The sequence below is a fragment of the Hesperophylax consimilis genome, chromosome 19, assembly GCF_061612785.1.
Source record: "Hesperophylax consimilis isolate HC1 chromosome 19, BYU_Hcon_1.0, whole genome shotgun sequence".
Taxonomy (NCBI): Eukaryota; Metazoa; Arthropoda; class Insecta; order Trichoptera; family Limnephilidae; genus Hesperophylax; species Hesperophylax consimilis.
Window position 1 is genome coordinate 15,843,116 of NC_142854.1, and position 12,736 is coordinate 15,855,851.

At 35.9% G+C, this 12,736-nt stretch overlaps 1 protein-coding gene across 1 annotated transcript in view; it reads left to right on the forward strand.

The window, feature by feature from the left end:
• The first annotated feature begins 4,029 nt into the window (after positions 1-4,029).
• The window catches only part of Hr39 (Nuclear hormone receptor FTZ-F1 beta), a 30,793-nt gene continuing 22,086 nt past the window's right edge, over positions 4,030-12,736 (forward strand). Inside the window, exons 1-3 of the mRNA XM_089643409.1 lie at positions 4,030-4,317; positions 8,181-8,311; positions 9,959-10,146. Coding sequence (XP_089499535.1) covers positions 4,203-4,317; positions 8,181-8,311; positions 9,959-10,146 — 434 coding nt within the window. The 5' untranslated portion in view covers positions 4,030-4,202. The remainder of the gene's footprint in view (positions 4,318-8,180; positions 8,312-9,958; positions 10,147-12,736) is intronic.

Sequence of the window (12,736 nt, forward strand, 5' to 3'; positions counted from 1 at the left end):
TTTAGCAGTGACTGGTGACCATATTTGAATAGTCAGGTACTTCCCAACCTTCCTCTTCCCATCTCCTTCCCTTCCCTACTCCCTTTAGCTTCACAATATACCCCAATTGGGAATGCCATAGTCTCACTGGCTTCGGACAACAGTTGGTAGTAGTTGGGATTATTGTGCGGTGTTCGCATTTAAAAAAATTGACTCCTGAACACAATTTTTTTTAAACTTTAATACTCTTCAATTCAGTTTTAGACCTAGTTGTGCCATCTATTGTAGTCAATTTTAAAGAATTTTTTTTGCTGTTTTTGGTTTGACTAACCTTCCTCCCCGGGGACCGGCTCTTAACTTGAACGGCTGTGAACTTTAAAAAACTTTTAATTGTTTAATTGGGAATTGAACCTTCTGATAACTACTGTAAATTTTTAAATATTTTTTTTTTTTAAACCATTGATTTTGAAACATATCAATCCTTTTTGTTTAAATAGTCGTGTTTACAAAGTTATTTATTTTTTAAATTTTAAATATAATATCATTCAATTTCAGAGAAATGCGTATATTTCCTTATATGTATGCGTGTGTGTATGTGATCAGCCACCAAAAGTTGATAGAATGCATTGTCATCGACAACGATTCTATCTGCTGGGTTTCAGCCCGATCGGGTGTCGGGAAGTGGGTCAATTTCCACTTCCTAGATTCCATTTCATTAATTTATTCATTCAGAAAATTTCAAAAAACATTTATTGCACAAAAATACCGAGTACAAAGGGTATACTTATAGGTTACATCCTATTTCTTCCAGCTAACCCAGCAAATACACATTATATTACAAAACCTAACAATTACATGTTAACAAATATATGTAAATAAAAAATAAAAACAGGTATTTAATTTATGTAAGGTATTCATTTAAAGTGTAGTGACATTTGTTTAAAAGAAATGTTTTTAGTGATGATTTAAATTTGAGTATGTCGATTATTTGTTTGATGCTAAGTGGAAGGTTGTTATATACTTTAATGGCCATGTAGTGTGGTCCTTTTTGAAATATAGTTATGTTTGCTTTTGGGATTAATAAGTTTTCTGTGAACCTTGTAGCGTGTTTATGTGTTGAGTTTTTTTGTGGGAACTTTTCTGGAGATGATCGAACTAGTAAGCATAACTCCATTATATATGTATATGTCCGTCACTGTCAGAAGTTTGAGATTTTTAAAAATTGATCTACAAGAATCCAGGTGATCAGAGTTTGTAATTCATTCAATCAACAAAACAAAGTCAAAATTCAAATAAATAGATTTATTTAATAAAGCATTCTAATCCAGTTTATTACTTATCTAAAAAGGATAACACTTTGTTATTATTTACATTTGGGCCACGACTGAACGATGTGGAGTGATTAAGTTATTTTTATCTGTCGAATGTTCCTTATCGTGAATTTCTTTATTTACTATACACAATTTATCGCAATGGCCTTCAAACCAGGTAACTTATGTTTGCATTTTTGTGATACACGTCATGTCTGTAATTCTTTGTTGTACTATTCAAATTATCTAACCATAGACATCCAAATTAATAGACTTGCCCTAACATACAATCTGAGTATCATTTCGACCAGCTGGAGGGAAAGAATGTGACCATATTTTTGGCACCACGAGGGTTCGCCAATGCTTTGAATAAACTACGACATTAGTCGTACGTTGACCACCGAACAGCGCATATTGAAATAACGAGAACCCTGCGCAGAAAAGTTTGTTAAAGTGAGGCAACGGTTTGCAGCGCAGTCCATTTGTGAGATTTTTGCTCAGTATATGAATGTTCATTTTTAACCAAACCGCCTTGCGTAGCGAAGCTAAAACTGAGTAGTGTAACAAAATATTCAATTTTTGGAAACAAGCTTGAACATTTCTTTACCCCGATTTGTAGTTACGTTTTTTATGCAACCAGTAATTTGTACGTTATTCATATAATCAGGGCTGCAAAATACTGTATTAAACTTTAAAAATCTATAATCCACTAGTAACATGTGTTATCCATATACATTAAGATTATATGAAGATAGCCCTGACGAAGCTACGGTCGTAGCGAAACCGTATTATACAGCCCTGATGAAGCTAGGTTGTAGCGAAACCCGGTTGGCATTAAGTATAAAAAAATAAAAGTGGTGCTTACTAACTTATGGTTTTATTTTAAATTATAAAGCAACATCACAAAGTATCTGCTACATATGAACAATTATTTTTAATCAACACATCGAAAAATTTCAATCGAGAATTTTAATTCAAAAAACACAGTCCTTTTGTTTAAAGATTTTGCAAGATAACTGTCGCTATTCACCTTTTATCTCGTTCATACAATTAAAATTGATTAAATATTATAATAACACTTCCCAGAGAATAACCAAAAAATCACACTTTTTGGATACATTTGGTCTTCAATATAAACATAATTTTTTTTTAAATTTTGTATTTACCTACACATGCATAAGGCATTTATGTTATTAAAAAACATCTCTTTCATTTAAGTTTTATTAAATTCAAGCGGTAAAAGTAAAAAAAAATAGTAAGTAAGAAACAACTTCGCCTTTTTTGATGAGATGAAAGTATATTATTCACAATATATAATATATTCACAATAATCAATGGATTAAAAAATAACACAAATATGTAATAGTAAATATATTGAATTATACTAATAATATTAATTACACATGACAAACCAACACAGTCGTTGAAGGTCTGAAAGTTGAAATGTTGCGAGACACTTTTATTGGTAATAATTCTAAATAAACAGTGTACGGTCTTTGTACAATGTGTAACAAAAACACCATTTAACGAATGTGAAGTGGTTTTTCTTTGGCTGTTAATGTATGTGATTGTTTTAGATTTTTTAAAATCCTCTAAAGTAACTTTGATTTCTTCTTCTCCAGTTTGGCCAAAATGCTCTGCATCCCCTCGCACAACGCGGATTCCTCGTCAGCTTGGACGGAGCGAGGGGGAGGCACCTCGTCAGCAGCGGGGTCTCTCCGCATCTTGGGCCGGAACTCAGCAGCGCACCGTCGCACCACCTCTCTGCGTGCGGGCCTCCGTCACCGACACGGGTCATTCTGCAAAAGTGTCGCAGACGAAATGAGCCATAAAGACACGAGAGCCAGATTATTACATTGCAGCTGATTTGATTGCCGACTTGTTAAAATGAAGTGAAAGACTTTGCTGTAGACGAAGTAGTAAAACTTCAACACGTCTGATTATCCAAATAAGGAAGTGAGGAGGTCAATAAGAGATTCATTTTCCGATTGAAGTAATCTTCGACTTCATTATAGCTAGATCGATTTGGTCAACTTAGTAAAGTGAAGTAACTTATGTTAGACTTCACTCCAAATTGAAAAGATCAGTGACGAATTCAGTTTGTCTGATTTACGTACGTACTTAGAATATAACAATTTGTACTACAGTATATTTCTACCATTGAACCTAACTTCTCCTCGATACACTTACACGGAGAAAAAATATTGTGCAGATAATCAACAACCGTTGTATTTTCAACATTAATAATTTTGCCGCATTTAAAAAATTTGACTAAAGTTTTTTTTTAAAGTCAAAAAGGTTTTGTGTAATTTGGTGTTTGTATCAAATCAAAGGAGTGACTGAAATAAATTATTTTTTAATTTTATACTTAAATTATAAAGTGCTTGTCGTCTAATGGTTGTCAATATTGCTAGTGGACATGAGAAGTTTCATTGCACAGTAATGCTTTTGTAAAAAAAATAAGTGTTTTTGTATTTTTATATGAAAAAAAATTATCTATCATGTCCCTACTTTGTGTGTAAATATTAACAATATAAATTTTTGAAACATTTAATAATAATAATAATAAAAAGACAATCATCAGTAAATATATTTGATACTCTCTTTTGTAATTTTATAAGCTTAGGTATTTAAAACATACTGCCATCAAAATGAATGAATTAATAATAATATATTTTGGTACATTATTTGATTGTATAATAATAAACAAGTGATTGTAAATTATATAAAGTTGTAATAATAATATTATTATGAGAAGTTTGGATTATTTGAAAATTGACAAAATAATTCGTTTGACTTTGTTAATAAAATTGTATTAGTTCTTGAAGAAAACAAGTGACTTAGAAATGTATATTGGAACCTTTTTCAAGTGGAGAAAGAAACGTTCAAAGTGAAAGTTTAGGTGGTTTTGAAATGGCTAGCACCATTACCGGATCGCCGTTGAGCGAGATCGGAGTCAAAGTGGAAAATTGTAGCCGAAACGTGTCTGTTACTCCTATCAACATGTCAGATTCGCAGGTGGCCAATGGTTAGTATAATCTGTCTTAGTATTGTGTCAATTTCTTTTTAACTAACTAACTAACTAACCATCACGCCGTTTCCCCGCAGGGGTAGGCAGAGAGGACGGACCACCAAAGAACTCGGTCACACCACATGCTCCTTGCCTCATTCACACATACTCTTCTATTATTCTGACTCAAGTATCTGATTCACTTGATCGTGCCATGTCTTCCTCGGGCGTCCCCGACTTCTGATACCATTCGCATTTGCATCATATATCCTCCCTACACTCCTATCTTCGCTCATTCGCTCTACATGCCCAAACCATCTAAGCGTTCCTTTCTTAATCTTACTCATTACGCTTACATCAGCCTTGCACTCTTTGCAGATCTCCACATTCCTCACACGATCATACATGGTTTTACCACACATACGCCTCAGGGATCTCATTTCAACAGCATTCAATCTACTTTCATCCTTCCTCTGCCAGTTCCATGCCTCACTTCCATACATTAGGGTAGGTGCCAGCACTCCATTTTGGACTGCTAACTTCGCTTCTTTGGACAATTTTTTGTTAGCGCCAACTGCGTTTAGTCCTCCATTAATGGAGTTACCTGCATTTACCCTTCTTTCAGATATTGAATTTCTTTTTAACGTTAGTTAAAGCCAGTTTAGTGTGATCTACGCGGATGTTGCGTATCGGCGGCTATCCCCGTACGCTAGCGACGAGTCGTTCACGTCTGAAGCGCTTTGTATAGATGATCATTCACCACTCTACTAGATACTTTTTGATAACATTCTTAGCGTAGATATTTTGAATGTTTGGTACAGCAAAAGACTGTGGCGTCTTTATGAGAGGTTTGTCTTTGTAATACCCTTTTAAATTGTAGGTAGTTGCTTCATGTGATTTGGGGTCGCATCCTAGTACACCATATTCGAGACGAGAGTCCTTTTATTAACCCTTAGAAGATGGCTAATATTTTGTAAATATCTCAAAGCCGGATATAATATTGAAAATTATATTTTAAATAATTGACAGGCATCTACAATGTCAACGTTATACTTAAGACTTTTCATGGACAATATTGAAATGCATTCAAAATTTGTAAAACCTAGCTCTATACACTGCACATTAATTTGTGTTATTTCCAGAGATGTGCAAAATGGGTACCCAAAACCATTTGAAATGCAAAATGGAAATGGGTCAAAACTTTTCCATTTGAAAATGCAAAATGGTTTTTAATAAAACATTTCAAATGCAAAATGCAAAATACCTATTTTCAAAATGCATTGAAAATGCAAAATGGTTTCTCAGGTCAAACAATTAAAATAATTATAGAATTTTTAAACAATTTTGTCATTTAATAATGGACATCAATGTAGAATAAACATATTACATGATGGTAAATCCAAAAACACCACGACTACAGATTATGAAACCACAAAAAAATCGCGCGGGACAAATGTTGCCAACGTATTCAGTATTTTTTGTAATGATATCACTCAATTGCCAGGGCTCCTACCAGGGAGCAACTTGACAAATGTAAATTATCTCTCATAGCGAGGTTGAGGACCGACTGATATTTGGGGCTTATGAAAAAAAGATGAGTGGAGATAGTAGGAAGGATGTTGCAAAAAAGCATTTAAAATGGAAAATGCATTGAGAAAAGCATTTAAAATGCAAAATGGTTTTTAGAAAAACATTTAAAATGCAAAATACCCATTTTGCATTTCCATTTGAAATGGATTTATTTGAAATAAAGCACATCTCTAGTTATTTCGCAAAATTTTATTCAATTAGTTTGTGTTATTTCACAATTTATTCATTTAAATAAACTTTATATGTAAAGTATATTTGCTGCATGTTGCAGAGTGGTAGATGCTTTCAGTATCACCCTGTAAAGACTGCCATTCAGAATCGAAACGTTGCTTGAAATGGCCTTAGTCGTGCTCGATTACTAGATCTGAATAGCCAGGTACTTCCCCACCTTCCTCTTCTTCTTCTGCTTCTTCTTCCTACTACCTCTAGCCTCACAACATACCCCAATGGTCTTACTGGCTCCAGATGGAAGCAGTTGGGAATCTTGTGAGGATTCTCACATTAAAAAACGTAGCTATTGCTAGTATTCTACAAATACTGTTGTATCACTCCACTGGCTTTGAGTCACGTAAAGTGTTTGAATATCAGATACTACAAGGCTGGCATTGTCATACTTGATCTCTGTATGAGGGATAATCTCATTCAGAGACAACCCAAGCTCAGGTTGATTTGTGTGTCGATTAGACTGGTGGAATCCTCTCATATGGATGTATTAATTAATTATTATTATTAACTAATTCCAAAACATCCTTTTTAAGAAAAGGTCAAGAAATTGTCGAGGTTGAAAATGGCTGATATTCAAGTTTTAACCTCAATATGGATTCAAACCCTTCGCAGAGACTTCAATAGCTTTGTCCGGACTCTGAGAGTCTTGCGATAAATGAGCTAGGCATGTGCAAACGCTTCCCCACGGTAACTAAGGACAGTTAGGCAATTCAACACACTGGAAACTGATATAAATTATTTAAAAGTGATGAAAAAAGGCCTATAAACCTAACCTTATGCTGCCTATACGTTTGAGAACATAAGCGCGTGCCGAGCCACGTATTATAGGAAAGTAACGAAGCAACCGCAAGCGGCGTTTCGTGCCGTTTGCGGTATATACGCAGCCTTAAGTTACCTATTTAACCTAGTTTTTTTCATCACTTTTCAAGAGTGTGTTAAAGCAAAACCTCCTAGATCACAAGGCCGGGAAACTGAATCAAATCAGCCTCCTAACTTGTACGAGAATCTTCGAATAGTGTATTTTTATTTAGTTTTTTAAATTATGTAAAACATTTCAAGAATTTTAATAAAAAAGAATAAATTGAAAAAAAAATTAAAACGGAACTTTTTGTAAAATCCCATACAAGTTACTAGGCTGCTTTGAATGAGTGTCCCGGTCTTGTGATCTAGGAAGTTTTGGTTAACCTTTTGAACGCGTTAATTTGCTCCGTTTTATCTATACCCGTACGCGGTACATATTTTCAAATACCTATGCACGCAATTAAATGTCAAATTATAGCATTCTGGCATGATTTATTGGACTATATAGACAGAACAGATTATTCTCCACAATATGAAAACAAATCCTCGTGTGTCAACACTCTTAGATGTTTATAAAAACAAAAACATAAAATTTCATACAAAGACTTACCGTATCTTTTGAATGTGGTCCCGCCATTCACTCCGCGTCATAAATAAACCACTCTCGGCGTGTGTGTACTTAGGCCACTGCGGTGATAGACACAAGTGGGACACCATGATCACTATCATTTTTAGTTATGAAAAGTTGTGAATGACATACTAGTACTAACGCCATCCGTTGACAAAAATGTAAACTAAAGGACTAAAAGGCGCGAAGAGGCGCACTTGATTATCGATCTTTTTTTATGAAATACAATTTTATTTTTGAGAAATTCTTGTAGATGTCAGCATCGTGATAGTTCTACGAATGTCCAAGTGAGCAAGAAATACATTTATGACGAAAGAGCGTTGGAATATCGGCCGTCAAAGTTTCCGTATCAACTGTTGATACAGCCGCGTGTGAGTATAGACTTTTTGCCGTGACAACAGTTGATACGGCCGCGTGCAAAGAGTTAAAGTGGGTTGATTGCCACTGTCCTGAGTTACCCAGTGCGAACAATTTTCATTTGAACGTTGATGAAACGGCTTCAAATATTATTACAGTCACAATTTATTGATTTCATCAATTGGGAACTGGCTCAAACGATAGCTTTACTGTGTATCGGTGGACAAGGCTAATTAATCATAGACAGTAGATTAAAGTAAAGCGTCCTTTTGCATTCCAGGCCAGTTCTCATACAGCTCCCAGGGCGTGAGGATCAGCGTCCCTTCGCAGGAGCGCCAGCCATCGGGGCTGGACGAAGACTCCAACGATGCGGAGGTCTCCAGCATTGACTTCTCGCAGCATCACTACCAGGTACACATTACTACCGTCCAACCAACCCGCAGATAATAGAAACAAAAGCCATGGGCAATGTACTATTATTAATATGTAACCACGCCGACGAGCGGTCGTCAAAATGTCACCCATACTATGTACATCAAATCCCTTCTATGCACAGTGGCATCTTCAATTCTACTGGCACAAAAAAATGTAAAACTTTCATTGCATAACCGCTTTTCGGTTTTTGAGAAGTTTGTTCGTAGCTCGGCGACAGTCGGCATGCTTCCATGCCATATCTCCCTTTGTTTCTATTAACTATGGTTAAATTTGCAGTATTGATGCAAGAATAATCCATATTTACTTCAGCTTATAAATTCATTTGTGTTTTTTTTTAGCGAGTCGAACGCCGATCGCACACCGGTGAATTTTTTTTATTAGAATCGAAATTACCGATAGGTAAATAAATTGTTCTAATGTTATCATCCGTGCTGCAATTTTTACCTTTATGCTTTGAAAATTGTATAGACGACAAAATCAGAATTGTTTGCATTGATAACATTGTAGATTCTACTTTTGATTTCATAAATGCAGCCTCTTTGACTAAATGCTCATTTTCATTCACAAGCATTCTAATAATGAAAATATTTGTATTTTTATATCACTTAGGACGGGTTGTTTCGGAGTATTTGAACAATTCATCAAATTTCAACGTTCATTTTCAAGTTCTGTTTTTATTTCAGTTCTGTCAAGCAACTAGCCTATAATGATATAATAACAGAACTTGAATTGGACTTTCACAGATCCCAGAAATGAACGTTGAAATTTGATGAATTGTTCAAATACTCCGAAACAACCCGTCCTTAGTATCATGGATCACGTTCATTATTATTTTGAAAATATGCATAAAGATGTAGGGCATGGAATAAAGAACAACACAAGAAATGTCTTGTGGACGTGTTTTATTATCCGAATATTTGGCCAATCGGGCCTTAAATTTCCAATTCATAACTGTCTGTCACCTTGATTACGAAATTCAAATGGGATGGAGATCTACAATGTCAGACGAGTGTAAGTTAGGACGAAACCCTCTTCCATCGTGGGGCCTTCAGGGAACCAACGGGGAGTGGACTCTTCCCCCATTGGGCCTTCGGGGAACCAAAGACGAGTGGAGAGTAGAGATGAGCCCACCTCCGCGAACTCTTCCCTTGCGAGGCCTACACGGAACCAAAGGGGAATGGAGAGGAGAGATGAGGCTATCTTCCCTTGTGAGGCCTTCAGGGAACCAAGGGGGATTGGAGAGAAGAGATGAGACCTGGGAATACACATTGTGGAACCACAAGACATAGTCACATATCCAATGACAACCCTGGTGAACTTTATTAAAGGGACCGGATTACTGTTAAAGGAATGAGGTAACTCTGGAGATAGCACAATGGGCTAAGTGCTCACGGGAACTATATGTAAAAGTCGCCGCTCTATAAAAAAAAATAGACAGCGTTCATTTAACTCATCTGGGGAAACGTTACTGTTTACCGTCTTACCACTATCGATATTTGAGCAAAACTCATCAAGATAATTAGTAATAAGTTACGAATAGTTTAGACCGGCAGTCGAATGTATTCTGAGGATTTTCTGCTATGGCTTTCAACATTAATTAATGCCCGACATTCGAAATTCCAGGTGAACATGAGAACGAAGAAGAAGCGCCCGTCATCCAGCTCGATGACCCCCTCCAACGAGATCCTGAGGGAGCCCTCGCCCCTGGACAGCCGGGAGCGCCCCATGTCCTGGGAGGGGGAGCTCTCCGACTCGGAAATGATGGTGGACTCCTCGCAGGAGCGCCAGCATGACACCGGATATTCTCAGAGGTAATGATGTACTCCCGGGAATATTCCACGATGTAAAACAAATTCCCCAAAGTCCTTATGATTTTTTATTTTTATTGTAATTTATTTTAAAAAAGCGTAGACCCGTAGAAAAATCATGGGATATTATAATTGTAGGTTTTGTAAAGTTGAAGCACTTAAAATATATATATATATTTGCCTTCGGATCGATGCCTTTCAAAAGAAGAAATTTAAAGAATGTTAATAAACTTGAATCAATTGTCATTAAAAAAATACAAGACACATTATTTTCACACTAATCGAACGAATCTAGAGCCGCTAATGATAAAGAAAGCCATTCAAAGAATATGTGTGTACGAATGAAATAGTTATATGAACGGCCTGTTTAAGTATGTCTTAGTTCACGAAACCACGCGGATTGTCTCTGAAACAAAAAATCACTCATCTAAGCATCGGTCATTTCAAATAAAGAATTATGAAAATAAAATAATTTGGTTACCTACTACTTTATCACTTGTCTGATATGATTTATACTTATCAGTTCCAATTTTGAAAATTAAAAGTTCATTGAACTTGAATACTATTACACACTACGCAGGAATACAAATTCAAATCACGCGCCCATGCACCGACAACAGAAATTAGTATGGTAAATGAGGTTTTCTCCTAATTTTGAAGAAATCGTATTATATTTAAAGCGTTTCTAACGACAGTAAAATTTGTTTATCGGTGTCTCCAAAAATGGCCAAGTTACGAGCATTGAAATAAGCCATTCATACAGATATTTCATTCAAAATGAACTTGGGTAAAACATATACAATTGTGTTGTGTGACGTCACACGAGAGAGAATTCATAATTTGAATGGCAGTGCTTGTAAGTACCATGACATTATATGATTCATTTGCAAATGTTGTACAATCCACTTGTATTGAAAAAGGTTAACTTAAAACTAACCTTACAAGTATACTCGTGGGAGATCACATGCACTTTTTTATACTCCGAAAGCGAGGACCAATCAACTGGGAGCGACAACTGCATTGACCATCGACATTTTTAACCTTTCCCTTCCTGTGTTAAAAAAATCCACGCGTTCCGGTGCTGTGTAGTCAATACACATCTCAAAATAAGCGATTTAATATCGGAAAAATACGAATATTCATTGCTAATCGCTTATTTTTATTATATTTTATATCAAAAGTTAAAATAATTGTAATTTAATTGCTGAAAACATGAAAAAACCATCGGCAGATGCTAAAAAAACGTGCAAGGGGTCCATATCTAACGACGGTCCGCGTCCGAACGACTGGCGCCTGGGCTGGTGGCTGGCGGCTGGCATACACACAGCTGTGCGGTCGTAGGTATCGATGGTCTAAATCAAAATACAACTGCGAACGTGTGGATTTCTCATGTTCCCGCGTAGCGAACTAATGCGGGACATCAATAGCGTGTCATTTCCTCGCACACTCTTCGCGTGGCAGTATCACACGTTTGATTGTATTGGTGTATTGGTCTATTTGTTCCCGATTATTAACAAAAATCTCTGATTTTTAATTGAATTTGAAAACAACGTAAAATTTTATTTTTTAATTCAGGGCATAAATGTGTAACGGAGGAATACCAAAAATTTTGAACCCAGAATTTATTATGTTTATAGAGTTATTAAAGTTATTAGAAGCAATGTGTAGTAAATACACACCACAGATAAGGAAAGGTTAACGTCAAAAAAACTTCATATATATAGCTACTTTAAAAATTCATAATTGATTCCTTAGAACAGGCGACATTGGGGCGAATCAACTGCTCAACGATTCTGCACTGACTATCGACATTTAAACGTCATTTACAGACAGTTCAGCAACTATCTTTTGACTTATGTCACAAAATAGTAAAACTTCCCCCATGACCACTTATACATGTACCTCAAATTTGTGAAGTTCTCCGTAATATATTGGCGCATAACCGTTTTATGGAGAACATTAATAAATAAAAATTTTAATGTCCGTTTGTTCAAAATCTTAAATCTATAAAAGTTCTTTACCGATCGCTTTGAAATTTTGACACAACGTTGCATTCGGATATGTGTGTGTATTTATATACCTTTGTTATATAAATGTCACCCGTGACGGGTAAAAACATGATTTCTTGAAAAACAATCTGCACAGATAGGACTGGGCCACAGCAATAGGTGGCAGAGTACAGCTAGTAATAATAATAAATTGAACATAATTTATGGTTAACCGGTAGTGAAGCAACAAATTTCCAAGAACCTGAACAATTTCTATCACTAACTTAATGGCAAAATATATATTTTTTAAATCATATTGACTTATGGCAAACAGGCGCCCTGTGCGGGCGCAAATAGAACATTCCGCTCCGGGCGCCAACTTGCCAAGGCGCTAAGAAGCCAAGGTGCTGATAATACCCAACACTATCTCTGTCTGCACAGCGAGACTGAGCCACATCAATGCGTGGCGGGGTACAGCTAGTAAATAAATAAATAGACAATCTCATTGGTTAGTCTGGGGATTTCACCATTTATATGAAAATTACCGCAATATTCCCTGTTTCACTACTCGGAGGTTTTAAAGATTTCAGTAGGAAGAAATAGTG